Here is an 18,527-nt window from a genome sequence, read left to right on the forward strand (position 1 = left end):
CTGAGATTTGAGGATCATAGTTCAAAGCCAGCCCTGGCCTGAGAAGTTGTCAGACTCATCTCCCATTAACCACCAGAAAAACAAGAGTGGCACTGTAGCTCGAAGTGGAAGAACACTAACCTTGATTGAAATTGCTCAGGGACAGCACTTAGGCCCTGAGTTCAAGCCCCACAACTGACACTCCAAAAGAAGGGGGAAGGGGAGAGTTTACCCAGCCAGGTGCCAAGAGCTCTTCTCATCTGTAATCCCAGCTACTCCAAAGGCTGAGACCTGAGGATTGCAGTTTGAAACCAGCCCAGACAGAAAAGTTCCTGAGAGACTCATCTCCAAATTAACCAGCTAAAGCCAGAAGTGGAGTTGTGACTCAAGTGGTAGAGCACCAACCTTGAGCAAATAAGCCAAGCAAGAGCGCAAAGTTCTGAGCTCAAGCCTCAGTACCAGCACAAAATAAAAGTCAAGAGGTACTCTTAGTTATTCTGGGACCACAGGCCTGACGGGGCAGGGTCACAGAGTCCGGTTCAATGGCCCTGGGCTGTGTAGACACCATGGCGCTGGTGGGGTCATCTCTGTCCAGACACCGAGGCCTTGGGGAGACTATGACTAAGACCCAGGGATTTCCCCAGGGGCGAAGTGGCAGGTTTTCCCCCAAAGATCTGGGGCCCAGGGGCTGTCCAGGTTCAGTTCCCAGCTGTGGCTCACTATCGGACATCCCTAGAGCACCCCGTTCCCCCCCCTCCCCGCGACATTCTGGGCCCCTTTAGGGCCCTGTGGCCACAGGGTCTGCCCCTCCCCTCTCTCCCCCGGTTCTAATCCCAGCTCTCCGGGTCGCCATCCAGGCAGGGAGACACGCATGAGTGACCCCACGAGGCCCGCGGGCCAGGTCACCGAGGTGGTGAGTCTGAGCGGGCCTTGCACTGCCCTCCTCCCGGCCCAGCACGGGACGGTTTACGCGGTCCCGCCCGCCTGTCCTCTCACCGCAGCCCGAGCCACGGCACAGCCACGGCCACCGGGGTCCCCTTCCCGTCCCGCACGGGCGAGCGAGCCGCTCCGGCGATGGCGGGATTCGAACCCGGACCTCCTGCGGGCCGCCGCTCGGGGCCCCGCCCCGCCGGCCCCGCCCCCTTCTCTTCCTCCTCCTCCTCCTCCTCCCCCTCCACGCCGCCCCGGGCTGCGCTCCCAGCCGCCAGCCCGGCTCCCGCCGCGCTCACCTGTGCTGCGGATCGCGGGGACACCGGGGCGGGTGCCGAGCCGCGGACGGTAAGTGCGGGCTGCCGAGCGCACGCCGATGCCCTGCGCCCCGGCGTGGAGCCGCGGCCGCCCGCCCGCCCGCCCGCCCGGGGCGGCCGGGCTGCGCACGGGGTGCGACAGAGCGGCGGAGGGGGGTCTCCAGGCGGCGGGCAGGGGGGCGCTGTCCCTCGGAGGGTCCCCCCGCTGGAATGGAGGGAAACTGGGGGGGGTTGATAATGAGGGGATCCACACCGTGGGTGTGGGGGGATCTAGCTTTGGAGGCACGTGAAGTGCCAAAGCTGGACCCCACAGAGAGGCCCCGGCGGTGCTGGGAGCGAGTGTCGGGGGGCAGCTGGGGGCCCCCCACGGGAACCGGCTCCACCAGTCCCCAGCCCGGGCCTGGGAAGGAAATTCTTGGCAGTTGAGTCGCCTCCTTGAGGTGTGTCTTGGGGCGGGTGTGGGCGCCGCGCCTGGAAGGTGGAAGGGGCGCGCGGCCCCCGCCTGCCGGGGAGGGGGCGCTCGGGGGGAGGGGGCCCCGGGGGGAGGGGGCTGCTGGGGGAGGGGGCCCCCGGGGGAGGGGGCCGCTGGGGGAGGGGGCTCGTCCTCAATCCGTCCAGGAAGGTCAGAGGTCTTTCCCGGCCGAGCCCGCCCGCGCGCGCGCGCCGATTCTTGGCCGGCCGCGGCCAGCCTGCGCCACGCGGAGCGAGCGCGGTGCGCGTGCCGGGCCACGCTCGGCGCCTTCCCGTGGCTCTCCCCGAAAGTCCAGCTCAGGACTGGAGTAGGCGCAGAGAACGGGCTCTGGGAATGGCGGGGAGGGGTGTCTCTCCAGGCACCCCATCCTGTCTGGGACTGTGATTCCCAAACGACAAGCACCCAGGAGGCGCGGGGTGCTGCGCTGTCCTGTCCAGGCGTCCGCCGCAGGCCTGCCCGCCCCTCTCGGTACTCAGTACTCAGTACTTTATTGGGTTCCTTGGAGGTCAAGCACTCGGTATTAAAACAGGAAGAGGCAAGCCAAAGCTGGAGCCGGTCTTCTAACTGGGGAAGATGATAAATAAGAACCTGCTATGAGAGAGACAGACAGACAGACAGAAGAAAAGAAAAAGATTTTTTGTGTGTGGTTTCAATTGGTGATTTCGCCCTTCTATGACGAAAACCAGAGGGGACCAGAGCAGAGGCCCCGCAGGGAAGAGGGCAGCCACCCACGTGAGGTTCTGGAGGGAGAGCCGTCCGGGGGGCCTCGGAGAGAGGAGGGGGGACCCTTTGAAGCCCTGTGAGACACTACCCGGACTTTTATTGCTATTGGTTTTTTTGTTGTTGTTGTTGGTCGGGGGACCTGAACTCTGGGCCTGGGCGCTGTCCCTCAGCTCCTCAGCTCAAGGCTAGCGCTCTACCACTTGAGCCACCTTCCCAGTCCCGCTACCAGGACTTTTAAGTGCACCCTCGACTTGGGACCGATTGTGTTGGAATGCACACTGCAGGGCCAGGCCAAGCAGCTGGGAGGGTGGGGCGCAGCCAATGAGGTAATTGAGGCAAGAGTGACAGCAAGCTCGCGCATGTTCCCAGGCTCTGGCCCAGCCAGAAGCCATCCCTTGGTGCACACAGGCCCACACAGGCCCTCCGAGAGGTGTGAGCGCTACACGGGTCTTGTCAGAGCACCAGCCTCGATACTACGTGCTCACAGCAGACCCACCCGTCCACACCCTCTGAGTCATCCGAAGGGGAGTGATGAGAGGCCCTGACCCAGGCACCGCTTGGCCACCACACAGCCTGGCAGGCTACTGAGTGACCTGGACACTCCAGGCCCAGCCCAGGAAGGGGAAATTATCTCTACACAGTCCCTGGATTTTGCACCCGTCTCCCCCTCCCAAAGGATAACCAAAAGCCCCGAGCACCCTCTAGCTCATTTGTTCCTTGAAATCTTCATTACCTGCTGGCTGGCAGCATCTTGGCAGGACATTTCCCTCCCCAGCCTTCTAGACTCCCACCTGCAGAATGGGCTCAAGAAGAGGGGCAGTGGTGGCTCACGCCTACAATCCCAAACTACTCAGGGAGCTGAGATTTGAGAATTGTAGTTTGAAGCCAGCTGGGGCAGGAAAGTCCATGAGACTCTCCAATTAACCAGCAAAATGGAGGTGTGGTTCAAGTGGTAGCACGCCAGCCTTGAGTAAAAAAGTTAAACAAGAACACAAGGTCCTGAGTTCAAATGCCGGTAGTGCGGGAACTGAATGAATGATAGGCAAACATCGGGGACCCCCTAACAATATGGTTTTCCCTATTCCCTCAGGTGGGCGCAGCCCCCGGCGCCCCCGGCAGGCGCCATGGACTGGAAGACACTGCAGACACTACTGAGCGGCGTGAACAAGTACTCGACGGCATTCGGCCGCATCTGGCTGTCCGTGGTGTTCGTGTTCCGGGTGCTGGTGTACGTTGTAGCAGCCGAACGCGTGTGGGGGGACGAGCAGAAGGACTTTGACTGCAACACCAAGCAGCCGGGCTGCACCAATGTGTGCTATGACAACTTCTTCCCCATCTCCAACATTCGCCTGTGGGCTCTGCAGCTCATCTTCGTCACTTGCCCGTCGCTGCTGGTCATCCTGCATGTGGCCTACCGAGAGGAGCGCGAACGGAAGCACCGGCAGAAACACGGTGACCAGTGCACCAAGCTGTACAGTAACACGGGCAAGAAGCACGGGGGCCTGTGGTGGACTTACCTGCTCAGCCTGGTGTTCAAGCTCATCATCGAGTTCCTCTTCCTCTACGTGCTGCACATGCTCTGGCATGGCTTCACCATGCCCCGTCTGGTGCAGTGTGCCAACGTGGCACCCTGCCCCAACACTGTGGACTGCTACATCGCCCGGCCTACTGAGAAGAAAGTCTTCACTTACTTCATGGTGGGTGCCTCTGCCGTCTGCATTGTGCTCACCGTCTGCGAGATCTGCTACCTCATCTTCCACCGCATCCTGCGAGGCCTGCGCCAGGGCAAGCCCAGGAACCGCAGCCTCCCATCCTCCACCAGCCGGGCCTCCACCTGCCGCTGCCACCACAAGCTGGTGGGGACTGGGGAGCTTGAGCCCGGAGATGACAAACTTCAGGCTTCAGCACCCAATCTGACCCCCATCTAACCACAGGCAAGGCTGGAAGAAAGGTGGGAGGGAATGAACAAAGCTGGGGGGCGGGGCGAAGGTGGAGGTGGCAGATGAATGCTTAGTACCCCCCCCCCCCCCTGCACACACTTTGAATCCACTAAGCTATCTCCATGTGGGGCCACTGTGCTATCTCCCTGGGTAGAGGTAACACTGCAAACCTAGGAGCAGCCTTCGGGAGGAAACATTTGAACAAGCAAGGTATGCACCCAAGGGTGGGCTTAGTGGTTACGAGGAGCGGGACTTGCAAGATAACCCGACGTCCACCCTTGGAGATGACAAGGCCGTGCTCTTCTGGGAGAGAACAGAGAAGAGATATGGTCCAGAGACAGCAGCAGACTGGGGGTGCTCAAGAAGAAAGAGGTGTTTGCCCTGAGCTGGGTGCAGCAGATACCCAGAGACATCACCCAGATGTGTGGTGTTCTGATGGGACGCTCCTTCTGCTAGAGGCCTGAAAGCCAGCCTGGGGAAAGGCAGCAATCTTGGCTCAAGACACTTAAGTCTCTTGGATTGTCACTTCTGTCAGTGGCAGCTCCCGCCCCCTTCCTCCAAGATATACTCCTGTTCTCCTCCTCAGCTCGGTAGCCCCTGGTCCCAGGAACTCAGGAGCATGTGCCTGTGGGAGTGTACCCCCAACACAGTTTCTCTGTAAGCAATAAAGGTGTGTTTTATACAGGCTGGCTTGGTCCTCCATGTCCCCACACTCAGCTCCCTGAGGACAAGGAAAGGAAAAGAGCCCTGTGGCTGAAGGATGAAGCTAGAAGCTAAGGTGGGGCGGAGGGGCGTGGAGGAGGGTGCAGTGACTCAGGCTGGAGCTGGGGTGTGCAGCTAAGTGGCAGCTCCGTGGCTGGACCTGCAGATGCACACTTGGGATTCTAGTTATGGCCACAAGAGGGCGCCATGCTTCTACAACACTGCATTCAAGCTTTCTGGGATTAGACTCCACCCTGAGTACACACTAAATCACAGTGACTCTCTCACAACAGACAAACCACAGGTACACTTCCTTCATCACCCATTACTGCTGTCACAGCCACACCTTCACCCTGTGTCCACAGAATCCATGCTATCCACACTCTCCTCCCTGCGCTCACAGCAGGACACACAGCCTACTACTCTACAAGACAGCATGCATCCCAGCCTGGCCTTTAAAGTCAGGAGCTGGTGAACAGAGAGCCAATGCAAGCAAGGAGAGGCGAGGGCACTGTGCAGACAGCACAGCCTGTGTGCGGCTTACCTTTGCCCTCACTATGGCCGTTAAGGGGTGGAGAAGCCAGCCAAGTTTAAAGGGCTGGGCTGACCCTGTTCCTTGCACCCCAAGATTAAATTATTGCTCAATCGTTTCTTCAGCCCAGCTTTCTATTGTGTACCTAGAGCCAGCTTTCCAGACCTTGACCCCATCATCAATGCACTGAGAAGTTTGTCATCAGTCAAGGTCTCTGTAGAACATAGATGGCACATTCAAACCAAGTCACTTGTGTGTGTGTGTGTGTGTGTGTGTGTGTGTGTGTGTGTGCGCGCGCGCGCGCGCGCGCGCGCGCGCGCGTCATTACTGGGGCTTGAACTCAGGGCCTGGGAATTGTTCCTTAGTTTTTTTCCCTTAGTTTTTTTTTTTTTTTTTAACCATTTGAGCCACAGCTCCTCTTCTGGCTTTTTGCTGATTAATTGGAGATAAGAGTTTCACAGACTTTCCTGCTGAAATTGGCTTTGAACCAAGATCCTCAGATCTCGGCCTTCTGAGTAGTTAGGATTACAGCCATGAGCCACCATCCCCTGGCTCCAAGAGTTTTCAAAGGCATAGGATAGAGGAATGTAGTAAGGAAACTCACTGGGGGACACTCAATGCCCAAGGGATTGTACCATTACCTTGGGGACTGATGCCAAGGTAACAATGGCCAGAAACTATGGGATGTATCACACCACAGCAGCCACATAAATTTCTCAGCTGCACTCCTCGCTGGCCAGTGGCTTCCATTGACCCGAGCCAACCAGAAGACAGAGGGCAAGGGAGCCTGGGAGAAGGGGGTAGGCGGTGTTAAGACAGAGCAGAGAGCAGCTCTGAGGGACTCAGTGCCCCTGTCCTGAGAGGATTGCTAGAGAGCAAAGGAGCCACTAGGTAAAACATTAGCATGATGTTCATGAAGCCAATAAATACGCCTGATACTGGAGCTGAATCATCGTCAGCCCCAGCTCCTGCTGGGTGGCTGCAAAGGTCTCAGGGAGGAGATCTGACATCTTCCAGGATGGTTCCAGCTGTCTGGCTAAGGGTGGCTTAGAGTCCCAACCAGAAAACACCATCCGCTGTCCCAGCAGGGCTGAGGGCTCTGTGAGACCATGCAGCGCTGGCCATGTTTCTTCAGGATGCCAGCCAGAACCAACGACTAAGAGCTCTGGCCTTTGGTCCAAGAGCTATTCTGAGCAAGGCAACTCATAGACCTCAGCTAGCTCCTGCTGGGCAGTCATTTGCAACCAATTCTCCATCACCACCACCATAAGGTGGCCCTTTGCATCCCACTGGCCTTCTCATGGCACATCCCTACCTTCTTGTCTCATCCCCATTGCCTGCCCCCGCCTCCCCTTCCCCCCCCCCTCCCCCCCCCCCCCCCCGCAAGCCTGAGGATTCAGCTCAAGCCTCCTTCAGCCATGCAGGTGATACATGGAGATTTGTATAGACCTTCCAAGTCCATACCTGCTACACACTGCCCAAGGTACACAGATTGTTTTGTCTTCATTCATCCTGGTCCCATACACCCCACACATGCCTATACACTGAGCTGATATTCTCCAAAATTCATGTAATGAAATCCCCCCAGTATGATGGGTGTTGGGTGGTAGGGCCTAGGAAAGGTGATTGGATCATGAGGATGCAGCCCTCCTGAGTGGAACTAGTGTCATTATAAGAAGACTTGGGGCCCTCAATTCAATCCCCAGCCAGATTTTTAAAAAAGAAAAAGAAGTATGTCCCTCCCCCACAGTATAACCCCTGCTTTCACTATATTTGATGTCAGTATAACTTGTGGAGGAGATGGGGAAAAACAAGTCATTTAAGGATACAGATGGACCTGTTGCAACAATGAGAAGTACAAGTTGTCATGTCAAAAACGAGCTTTACAACATCGGTGCGGGGGGAGGGGGGGAGTAGGATTGGGATGGGGGGGAGGGGGGAGGCTGGGAAGGGATGTGAAGGGTAAACAAAGGAGGAGGCTGCAATGCTTGGTAAGAAATGTACGCATTATCCTGCCCATGTAATTGTAACCCCTCTGTACAGTATGTTCACAAATAAAATAAAATTTAAAAAAAAAAAAAAGAAAAAGAAAAGCAGGGCAGGGGTGGCTCATGCCTGTAATCCTAGCTACTCAGAAAGCTGAGATCTGAGGATCGCGGTTCAAAACCAGCCCAGGCAGGAAAGTCCATGAGACTCTTATCTCCAATAAAGCACTAGAAAACTGCAAGTGGCGCTGTGGCTCAAGCAGTACAATGCTCGCCTTGAGCTGAAAAGCACAAGGACAGCGTGCAGGCCCAGAGATCAAGCCCCATGACCGACAAAAAAAAAAAAAAGGCCAGCCTGGACAGGAAAGTCTATGAGACTCTTATCTCCAATTAACCACCAGAAAACCAGAAATGGCTCTATGGCTCAGGTGGTAGAGCGCTAGCCTTGAGCTGAAGAACTCAGGGACAGTGCCCAGGCCCAGAGTTCAAGCTCCATGACCAGCCAAAAAAAGAAAGAAAGAAAGAAAGAAAGAAAGAAAGAAAGAAAGAAAGAAAGAAAGAAAGAAAGAAAGAAAGAAAGAAAGAAAGAAAGAAAGAAAGAAAGAAAGAAAGAAAGAAAGGAAAAGCAAGGTGTAGTAAAACATACTTGTAATCCCAGCACTCGGGGGTGAGGGTGCTGAAGCAGGGAGATCATGAGTTTAAGGCCAGCCTGGGCGAGAAGTAGACGAAGAAGATGAGGAAAGAATAGGAGGAAGAAAAAGAGGAGAAGGAGGAAGAGGAAGAGATGTAGAAGGAGATGGAGATGAAGGCATAGAAGAGGGAGAAACAATCGTTTGTTTTAATGATGGCACTGGAGGCTTGAACTCAGAACCTCTCACTCTTACTTGGCTCTTTTGCTCATGTCTAGCATTTCACTGTTTGAGCTAGGTCTCCAGTTCTGGTTAGTTGGAGATAAGTATCACAAATTTTCCTGTCCAGGACTGTTTGGAACTTTAGCCTCCCAAGTAGCTATGATTACAAATGTGAGTCACTGGCACCCAGATAGATAGATAAATAGATAGAGATTCATATCTATCCCAACTAAAACAAACAAAAGAAGCAATGTACTTGCCTGGCAGTCATTACCCCAGTCATCGAGAGCACAGGGGTACACCAACCCCATAGAGGCCAGCAGGGGGACAACTGAGCAAAGATCCCGCAACAGGGAGCAACCTGGGCCAAAGCAGGAGCACACAGTGTCAGGAAACGGATCAATGGACAAAACAAAAGGAGAGAAAGAAGGCAGAGACCTCAACAGACTGGAAAAGGCTGAAGAGAGGCTCCATGGCACACCGAGCAGGGTTGGGGAGACAAAGAGCAGGAGTGGGGGGAGCGTTGGGATTTTATACATTCTATGGTAAGACTCTTCTTTGGAATTTCTTGTCCTGTCCTGTGGGGGATTGGTTTATGGTGCAAACTGTCCCGTTTGGGGTTTTATGGTAGGGGGATCCTTCTGAGCCAGCAGTCCTGCACTTTCAGAGAAGGTCAGGGGTGAGGTTTTCCTGAGAACCAGGAAGGGGTCTCCAGGGGAGGGTGGTTAGTAGGCCTTGGGAGTTAGAGAACAAAGCAGATTCACAGCACAGAGGCCCCCTGGCCCTTCAATACGGCTGGTGAGAGAGTGGAAGAAGAAAGCCTGAAGATGTGGGTGAGGTTGTTCGGACCTTACCCCGAAGGGGATGGGAGCCATAGAATGGTTTTAAACAGGGCAATCTCAGGTCAGTGTGGAGGCTGAAAGGAGGTCAGTGTGAGGCTAGAGGCCAGACCAGTTTGGAGGCCCCTGGGCTGGAGGCAGACTGAACAGGGAAAGCAATAGGAACACAGGGAAGCATGGCTTTGGGGATTTTTCTCCACAGATGAAGTAGTGTACTGGCTGGTCCTAGCATTTTCCTCTTCCAGAGACAAAGACAGGTTATATAAACCCTGCTTTCCAGTGACATCAGCCCCAGCCCCTCCACCTGCTCCCCTCTCCCTCCCAGTAGATTGGATGGGAAAGGCCTGGTCTGGGAGGAAGCTCTGGGTCAGAGGTTTCAGTCCTCCAGGGAGCTCTGTTCCCATACTCCCAGGGTCAGAACCAAGAGGACTCAGTGGTCCCTTTTGGAGTCTCTAGAGGCTCAGCTGGCCTGGCCCTAAGGTATGAGCCTGAAAGGGAAGGTAGATGGCTCTGATACTCACTCCGCACAAGCTGCCGCCTTCTACTGGAGCCAACCATCCTGAAGTTCGGAGGTCTGAGCCCACTCTCTCAGGACTCCTGACAGAGCCCTGGGGCCCAGCCTGGGACCCTGGGGTCCAAGGACTGTCCCCCATCTTCAGGTCTTATATCCACCCGTCACCCTGTCACCTTCCCTCCCCTTAGCTTCCACACCCCTGCCAACCCTCTGCCCTGAGCTCTTTTACCTTTTCAGTCTAGAGACCATCCACAGAAGCCTTTTGTTCTGGTGTTTGGCAGCAGTGTCTTGAACTGATTTCCTACCAATGCTACTCAAAATGCTTCAAATGGATTGCCCACCAGCCCACCAAAGCAGGTTCATATAGCTCCTCATTCTGCAGAGAAAAAAGTTCTAGGCTCACTGGGTAGCCGTGGCTCAAGCCAGTAATCCTAGCTACTCAGAACACTGAGACCTGAGGATTATAGTTCAAAACCAGTCCAGGCAGAAACATCCACTGAGACTCATATCCTTAATTAGTCACACACACAAAATCTGGAAGTGGAATGGTGGCTCAAGTGGAAGAGCGCCTTGAGGTTTTCCTCTTTTGAGCTCAGAGACAGCACTCAAACCCTGAGTTCAAATCCCAGGACCAGCACACACACACACACACACACAAAACCTGGAAATGGAGATACAGGTCAATTGGTAGAGTGCCAGCCTCCAGCCTTAAGTGAAAGAGCCACAAGAGAACATGAGGGCTTAAGTCCAAGCCTTAGTACTAGTGTACGTGCGTGTGTGTGTGCATGCACACACACACGTACACACACACAATTTCGAGCTAGAACATGACAAAGGAGGAAGAGAAGAAGACCTCAGTTTGAGACCCAAGGCCAAATTCAGTCTCAAGTCACAGAGGTGATCAGAGATGATCAGAGATGGCTTCAGAGAGACTGAAGTACTTTGTTTTTCTCAGGGATTGTTCAAGTAAAATCTTGCTACAGTAAGTCATTGATTGGTGCTTGGCAAGTGCTCTGGTCCTTCCTGTATTCCAAGATGACTGAGAAGTGACTACAGGAGAGAGACAGAGACAGAGACAGAGAGACAGAGACAGAGACAGAGAGAATGGCTTAGAACAGAGACCATAGTTACAACACGAGGGAGGCCGTGATGCCTGGCCTTTATGCTGCTTGCAATTAATCTGTAGGCCAAGTAGGAGTTAGTGTTTCTCAACAGTAAAGCAGTTTTTAAACACCTCTTATAATTTTCCCCTTCATGTTTGACGTTTCCTCAATCCTAAGAGAATTAGGCTCAACATTTACAATAAATTGGTGACTTTCATTTAAGCCTAAAACTAGACACACCATTATAAAGTACAATACAGAGGTAGTAAAAGTCAAAGGACATCCAATTAAACTAACTGCATAGGAGATTCTCTTCTAGATGATTTCATGAGCATGGACTTCTAAAGACATGTTGGAGCAAGCATAGTCACTCCTGTCCCTAAATAGAAGGCACTGGATGGAACAATTTGTTTTCTAAAGCCCTAGAAGGGCTTTAATATCAGATAGTCATATAAACACACACACACACACACACACACACACACACACACACATGAATCCCTCCTTTACATTTCTCAGGGTTTACTTATTTATTATTTATATATATATATATATATATATATATTTTTTTTTTTTTTTTTTTTTTTTTTTTGGAGGGCTGACAAGTGACTCCATTTGGATTCTGATCATTTCTCTTCTGGTCTCAACAGTTTTCCCTCAAAATATCTTTGTGCCATTCTCTGCAGATTTCATCTGTTCACCAGGTTGTGGTTTTTCAGAGTTTTTTTTGTTTTGTTTTGTTGGTCATGAACTCTGGGTCTGGGTGCTATGCCTCAGCTCTTCAGCTCAAGGCTAGCACTCTACCACTTGATCCACAGCAACACTTCTGGCTTTTTCTGCTTATGTGTTGCTGAGGAATTGAACCCAGGGCCTCATGCATGCAAGGCAAGCACTCTACTACTGAGCCATCTTTCCAGCCCAGAGTTCTTTGTTGCTGGGATTCACTTCCCACCCCCTATGAGCTGGGAAGAGGAAGGGACAATCCAGGTGGAAGTCGGTCCATGTTTAAGCCAAGAAGAAATATAAAAATTACTCTTAAATGGACTTACGTGGCATTTTTATTTTTATTTATTTTTGGGGGGGTCCGGTTGTGGGGCCTGAACTCTGGGCCTGGGCGCTGTCCCTCAGCTCTTCAGCTCAAGGCTAGCGCTCTACCACTTGAGCGTGACATTTTTATTAAGTTGAATTCTGTCTGGCCTATAGATGATGTCCTCTTTTAGGCCTGGCTTCTTTACTGTTTCAAGCTCTCCTGTCTAGAAACAAATGGCCTAAACCCAGAATATATCACAACCTGAAAGAGCTCACACAGCAGACAAGTAAGACAACCACAATTTTAAATGTTCTAGGCAAAACAAATGGTGTATTTGGACAAGAAAGCAAGTTCCAGCTGTGCACTATAGAAGAGGACTTACCAAGCCAGGCTCACACCTGTAATCCTAGCTACTCAGGAGGCTGTGATCCGAGGATCACAGTTCAAAGCCAGCCTGGGCAGGAAAGTCCGTGAGACTCTTATCTCCAATTAGCCACCAGAAAACCAGAAGTGGCACTATGGCTCCAGTGGTAGAGCACTCACGTTGAGCTGAAGAGCTGAAGGACAGAGCCCAGGCACAGAGTTCAAGCCCCATGACTGACATAGGGAAAAAAAAAAAAGAGGACTAACCAAGGATCCCACTCAAATAACATCAGATTCCCTGGTTTCTCTGCTTCACCAAATGATGGTAAAAAAGCAGCTGGTGGTGGCCAAAGTAGAAAGATAGAGGAAAAGATCCTTGGCATTCAAGTAATTCCAACAGCTTGGGAAATCCAGTCCATCTTTCCTCTCCACCCAGGGTCAACTGCTATAAGCCCTAGCCCCCAAAGGGTGCATTTCCTCCTTGCTGGCTTGCCAAAGCTGAAATCAGAGTTTGGAATCCCAGACCCAAGCTCCAGGACTTCCCCGTCTTAGGACCAACCACTCCCCTCCACATGCCAAATAAAGAAGTACAGTGAGTAGCGATGCATTCATTTTGTAGCTCTGGCAGCCAAGGGAAGCAGCCCTTCCCCACACCTCTATCACCTTTTTCAGCTGTCTTTTAGGACGGAGACATTTGCCTTACTTTTAAATTGGGAGCACTGGGGGCAGGGCTGAGAGGTATGCATAGTTAACACTGTCCAAATCACAAGCCAGGTCAGAAGTGGTCAGAGATGACCTCAGGGGTTCTGAAAGTCTTTTTCTCCTCACGAGGATTGCTCAGGTCAAGTCTGGCTACCGGCTACCATGAGTCACTTGTGCCTGGCAAGTGCTCTGGTCCCTCCTATATTTCAAGATGGCTCGGGCTGGGAAGGTGGCTCAGTGGTAGAGCGCTTGCCTTGCATGCATGAGACCCTGGGTTCGATTCCTCAGCACCACCTAAGTAGAAAAAGCCAGAAGTGGTGCTGTGGCTCAAGTGGTAGAGTGCTAGCCTTGAGCTGAAGAGCTCAGGGACAGAGTCCAGGCCCAGAGTTCAGGCCCCATGACTGACAAAAAAAAAGAAAAAAGATGGCTGGAAAGTGACTGCTGGAGGGGAGGAGGGGAGTAAGGAGGGAGGGAGAGAAAAGGGGAGGGAGGGAGGGAGGGAAAGAGAGAGAGAGAGAGAGAGAGAGAGAGAGAGAGAACAAAGACCATACTACCTGGGAGATGCATTGATGTCTTGCTTTTATCCAGCTTTCAATTAATCCGTGGGCCCAAGTAAGGATTCATGTTTTTGTTTGTTTTGTTGGTTGTGGGGCTTGAACTCTAGGCCTGAGGGCTGTCCCTCAGCTCTTCAGCTCAAGGCTAGAGCTCTAACACTTGAGCTACAGTGCCACTTCCGGTTTTCTGGCAGTTTCTTGGAGATAAGACTTTCACCGACTTTCCTGCCCAGGCTGGCTTTGAACTGTGATCCTCAGATCTCAGCTCCCGAATAGCAGGATTCAGTTTATCTCAGAAAGAAAAAAAAATTACAAATCAGTTTTTAAGTCCATCTTCCTCCCCCAGTCACTTCTCAGCCCCTGGACTGTGACATCATCTCAAGATGTTATTACCCCAGGACCTCCGTGCTTGCTACCCCCTTAGCCAAGCATTCTCCTCATTTGCCTAACATAGTCCCCCAGACAAGCCCATGACTCCCCAGCTCTCCTACAGAGAGCTTCCCACATTTATAACCTTACATTATACATTTCTGCAACCAACCAGTGAGCACAGCCAAGACCAAGCCTGCCCACCATCCTCCTTTTTCACTCAAGGCTGGTGTTCTACTAATTGAGCCACAGCTCCACTTCTGGCTTTTTGCTGCTTGAAACTTGGGGAGAAGAATCTCACAGACTTTCCTGCTTGGGGGGGGGGGGTTGGCTTTGAACTTGGGTTCTCAGATCTCAACCTCCTAAGCAGCTAAGATGACAGGAGTGGGCCACAGGGGCCCCCAGGGCAGCAACCCCTTCCTCTCAGTCCCTTTCATTCCCCTTCAAGCCCCAGCTTCGGGTCAGGGGGTCTCAGGGGGCACAAAGGAGCTGCTTTGTGACCTTCGAGTGTGTAGCCGGCTGAGGTACAGGGATGACTGAGGACTCTGGAAGATCACAGGGGACACGGTGCCCCGCCCCGTCCCGTTCCCCGTCCCCACTCTGGGGCTCCTATCCACCCTTCACAGCCCCTCGGGCCCCCCTACCGGTTCTGCGAGCTCTAGCTGTAATTCTGCCCTGAGAGATGCTGGCCTTGGAGAAACCCGGATCCCTGGAGGAGGGGAAAGGGGGAAGGGGAAAGAAGGGGAGCGGAGGGGTGCAGGCAGGGACCCCGTGGGGGGTGTGGAGAAGGAAGGGGCGCTCACCCCCGCCCCGCACCGCGTGCCCCTGGAGTGGGCGGGGAGGCCCCGCCCCGCCCGTCCCCGCAGCCTGCGCCCTCCCCCGGGCGTTTCCTGCCCCCACCCCGCCCCTCCGCCGTATTTAAGGCGCCCGCGGCCACCGGCCCGGGCCGAGGTCCAGCTGGGCTCCCGCGGGCGCCGCTCAGGCCTTCGTCCAGGCAGGCACGCGGTGAGTCGGGAAGAGCGGGGCACCCCCGGCGGCCCTGGGGCTGCGGGACGCCGGGGAGACCAGGGCCAGCCCAGCCGCGCTCACCTCCCCGGCCTGGAGCCAGGATCCCTGCTGAGCCCGCTGCCTTCCGCTTCCATCCTTCAAGTTGTGACCTCGCCGATTCCCCAGCTAGTAAGAGGGAGACAGGATTCGAACCTGGGCTTGGGTCCACAGCCTGGCTTTCCAATGACAGCTCCCGCATCCCCTCCCTTCTCCCTGGCTTCCTCCTTCTATCCCTTCTGGGAACTTGGTGGCCTCTGCTGCCCCCTGCAAGGCCAGGTCTTCTCAGGAGACTAAGAATTGGCCTGCAGCTGCTTGGGAGGTGCAGAGGGCCTGTGGGACTCAGCACTCACCCCCAGCTTAAGTGACAGGTGCTCTTTACAGCCCACAGACGGTCGGGTGGGGCGTCAATCCCCTCCTGAGTGCCTCCTCCCTGAGATCAGTCATTAGAGAGAAGTATCGGAGGGGTGGGAGTTGCAGGGTTCTGAGATCTGAGGCCATTTTAAAAGCCCTGCAAATAAAACACCACTACACCAGGGTCTGTCCGACCTCAGAGAAAAGGGAGGCAGGGCTTGCCACAGCTGTGCGACCTTGGTTAGCTCCCCAAATTCCCCTTACCTCAAAATTCCCAGTTCCTATATAGGCAAAGGACCCATGGGTTCCAAGCTGACCTCCTGCACTGAGGTCATGCTGGGACTCTAACTGAGGACAAGAAGGCACAGACAGGTGATGAGACCGGGACTCTTAACTCATACTAAGACAAGCCCATGGGGAGGGGAGCAGCTTAGCACCAGCTGGGCACCATTGGCTCCAGCCTGTAATTCTAGCTACTCAGGAAGCTGATATCTGAGGATCACAGTTTGAAGCCAGCCCAAGTAGACAAATCCAGAAAGATTCTTATCTCTAATTAAGTAGTAAAATGCCAGAAATGGAGATGTGGTTCACAGGGTAGAGCACTAGCCGTATGCAAATAGCCAAGTGAAAGTGTGAGGCAGGCACACACACACACACACACACACACACACACACACACACACACACACACACACACACACACGAGCTTGGCCTCCATGCCCCAAGCTCTCTGATTGGGGCTTCAGTCAGCCTGGGTCTTTTGGCAGGTAGAAGGGGAGGGGGCTCCTCAGGACTTGCTGCTGGGACCCCCTGTGATACTTTGCTTCCCTGCTGACTCCCTGCTTCTGTCTCCCTGCAGAGGGAGGCCCGGGAGCCATGGGTGACTGGAGCCTCCTGGAAAAGCTGCTGGACCAGGTCCAGGAGCACTCCACGGTGGTGGGCAAGATCTGGCTGACCGTGCTCTTCATCTTCCGAATCCTCATTCTGGGCCTGGCTGGCGAGTCGGTCTGGGGCGATGAGCGGTCTGATTTTGAGTGTAACACTATCCAGCCAGGCTGCACCAACGTGTGTTACGACCAGGCTTTCCCAATCTCCCACATCCGCTACTGGGTACTACAGTTCCTCTTCGTCAGTACGCCCACTTTGATCTACCTGGGCCATGTCCTCTACCTCTCTCGGCTAGAGGAGAAACTGAGGCAGAAGGAGGGGGAGCTGCGGGCTCTACCATCGAAAGACCCACACGTGGATCGGGCCCTGGCATCTATAGAGCGGCAGATAGCTAAGATCTCGGTCAGGGAAGATGGACGCCTACGAATCCGTGGGGCACTGATGGGCAGCTACATGGTCAGCGTGGTATGCAAGAGTGTGTTTGAGGCCGGCTTTCTCTATGGCCAGTGGTGCCTGTACGGCTGGATCATGCAGCCGTTGTATGTGTGCCACCGTGTGCCCTGCCCCCACTCCGTGGACTGCTATGTCTCTCGCCCCACGGAGAAAACCATCTTTATCATCTTCATGCTGGTGATGGGTCTCATCTCCCTGGTACTCAACCTGCTGGAGCTGGTACACCTGCTACGCCACTACATCCGGCGGGGGCTAAGGCTCTGGCACAGCAAGGAGGAGCCCACAGCACAGGACCCATCCTCGCACCCCTACCCTGACCAGGTCTTCTTCTACCTCCCCATGGGCGAGGGGCCCTCCTCTCCGCCATGCCCTACCTACAACGGGCTCTCATCCATGGAGCAAAACTGGGCCAACTTGACCACGGAGGAGAGGCTGGCCTCTTCCAAGGCCCCCCTCTTCCTCGACCCACCCCCGCAGTGCACGGGGAAGTCTTCCAGTGGTCCCAGCGGCAGCATTTCTAAGATGCAGTATGTTTAGCAGCCGGGGCATATGTCACTCGAGAGCGGGGTCCTGAGAAGTCTGGTGACCTTAGCTGACCCCTCCTAGGAAGCTCTGCAGGGGTGACTGGACTCTGCGGTAGATGATTGGCTGGCTACTGCCTCATCACAGGTTCTGGATCCTGGCCCTCCCTGGTTGACCAGAGGGCACTTGTGGATTCCACCCCAGGAAGTGCCTTTGTCCCAGGCACTGATGGAGCCAGCTCCAGTGTTCTTGGCCAAGGGTGTTACAGACCCGGTGGCTTATTCCTCCTGATCCAGAGGAACCCAGAGTCAACTTATCCCATCCCCTGAAAGTCTCCTCCGTCGGCTGTCCTCACATCCTCTCCTCACAGGAAGGGAGGCTGGTGCAGGCTGCTGGGTCGGCCTGGCTGGGGCAGGTAGGACCGGCAGCCAGAACTGTCCCAAGACAAGTGCCTTGTTTCTATCATTACTCCCTTGTTCTGCTGTTTATGCTTCCAAAATAAACAGGACTTGACCTCAGGCCAGGTGTGTGTGGATGCTGTCCCATGCTTTGTTCCAGGGGTGGGGTGGTACTTTTTACCCAGGCCTTCCCCCTAGTCTTCGGTCCTGCTCAATCTGTCTTTGGTCTCTGCAGCCTGAGCCCTAAGCATTCTACCTTTTGAAATAGCCCAGGCACTGGCCTCTGTGCATCCCCACTGCTCAGTGACCTTTTCCATCCTGCCGTCGCCCACCTAGTGCCCCACTATGTTACCGATGTACTGTACTTCCTGATTGGACACCCTGCTCTCCAGGTGTGTCTGCGGTCACCATAGGCTAACTGGATGTATCTGTACCCATCCTGCTTCATCCTGGTCCCCTTGGGATTTTGGAAGGGAGGCTTAGGGCTGGTCCTTCCTACCGTGGCTCTTTCTAGTCTACCAGAAGGAGCAGCTCAAGTGTGTACAAACTTCATGATCCTTTAGGCACTGGTAGACCTGGAGAAAGTGTAAAATAGATTGGCACCAGAGGGTCCTGAAAGAAATGCTGCCTCCAGCATTTACCAGTCATGGGTCTGGAGGCCATCGGTAGACTTGAGTCATGGTTCTCTCCTCTCCAAAACACAGCATCTGCCACCTCAGAGACATGGTGACTGACTGTATCTGGCTAGTAATCATCAAGCAGTAAAATTCAGCCCACTCTTTCCAGCTAGGCCTGGAACATAGGTCACTCTTCCTCCAGGAGTTCCCCCATGATTTCTCCAGCCAATGACTCCTTCGTCTCAGGATCTGGGCCGCTGCTCAATACCTCAATCTCAGTGGGTTTCTAAGTATGGTCAGAGAGACACTTTTCTTCCCCAGAAGCCCAGCCTTGCATTAGTTCTGA

The 18,527-nt window shown here is 54.1% G+C and overlaps 3 protein-coding genes and 1 long non-coding RNA gene across 7 annotated transcripts in view; 3 read left to right on the forward strand and 1 right to left on the reverse strand.

Annotated features, from left to right (window-relative positions):
• The window catches only part of Gjb4 (gap junction protein beta 4), a 27,788-nt gene extending 24,190 nt beyond the window's left edge, over nucleotides 1-3,598 (forward strand). For all 3 annotated transcript variants that reach the window (XM_070008702.1, XM_070008704.1, XM_070008703.1), the window contains exon 3: nucleotides 3,512-3,598. In XM_070008702.1, coding sequence (XP_069864803.1) covers nucleotides 3,512-3,576 — 65 coding nt within the window. In that variant the 3' untranslated portion in view covers nucleotides 3,577-3,598. The remainder of the gene's footprint in view (nucleotides 1-3,511) is intronic.
• Gjb3 (gap junction protein beta 3) lies at nucleotides 3,546-5,040 on the forward strand. The gene has a single exon (XM_070008705.1). It carries the CDS (start codon nucleotides 3,546-3,548, stop codon nucleotides 4,347-4,349), a length of 804 nt encoding a protein of 267 aa, XP_069864806.1. The 3' UTR covers nucleotides 4,350-5,040.
• A 4,979-nt stretch (nucleotides 5,041-10,019) lies between these two features.
• On the reverse strand, nucleotides 10,020-14,641 carry LOC138817946 (uncharacterized). Its single transcript, XR_011368940.1, has 3 exons — nucleotides 14,550-14,641; nucleotides 13,537-13,827; nucleotides 10,020-10,160 (listed from the first exon to the last, which is right to left on the reverse strand). It is a non-coding gene; the product is annotated as an uncharacterized lncRNA (long non-coding RNA).
• A 225-nt stretch (nucleotides 14,642-14,866) lies between these two features.
• On the forward strand, nucleotides 14,867-17,689 carry Gja4 (gap junction protein alpha 4). 2 transcript variants are annotated; one of them, XM_070008745.1, is made up of 2 exons: nucleotides 14,867-14,910; nucleotides 16,163-17,689. In XM_070008745.1, exon 2 carries the CDS (start codon nucleotides 16,180-16,182, stop codon nucleotides 17,179-17,181), a length of 1,002 nt encoding a protein of 333 aa, XP_069864846.1. In that variant the 5' UTR covers nucleotides 14,867-14,910; nucleotides 16,163-16,179; the 3' UTR covers nucleotides 17,182-17,689. The 2 variants fall into 2 exon arrangements, with proteins under 2 accessions (XP_069864846.1, XP_069864847.1); XM_070008746.1 differs by lacking the exon at nucleotides 14,867-14,910 and adding an exon at nucleotides 14,925-15,081.
• The last annotated feature ends 838 nt before the right edge of the window (nucleotides 17,690-18,527 follow it).

This window comes from Dipodomys merriami, unplaced genomic scaffold (assembly GCF_024711535.1).
Source record: "Dipodomys merriami isolate MVZ:Mamm:240054 unplaced genomic scaffold, mDipMer1.0.p SCAF_71, whole genome shotgun sequence".
In the NCBI taxonomy this organism is placed as follows: Eukaryota; Metazoa; Chordata; class Mammalia; order Rodentia; family Heteromyidae; genus Dipodomys; species Dipodomys merriami.

What these genes read in the sequence shown, in the direction of transcription:
- Gjb3 (XM_070008705.1), top strand. Translation starts at nt 3,546, where the DNA reads ATGGACTGGAAGACACTGCAGACACTACTGAGCGGCGTGAACAAGTAC.
- Gja4 (XM_070008745.1), top strand. Translation starts at nt 16,180, where the DNA reads ATGGGTGACTGGAGCCTCCTGGAAAAGCTGCTGGACCAGGTCCAGGAG.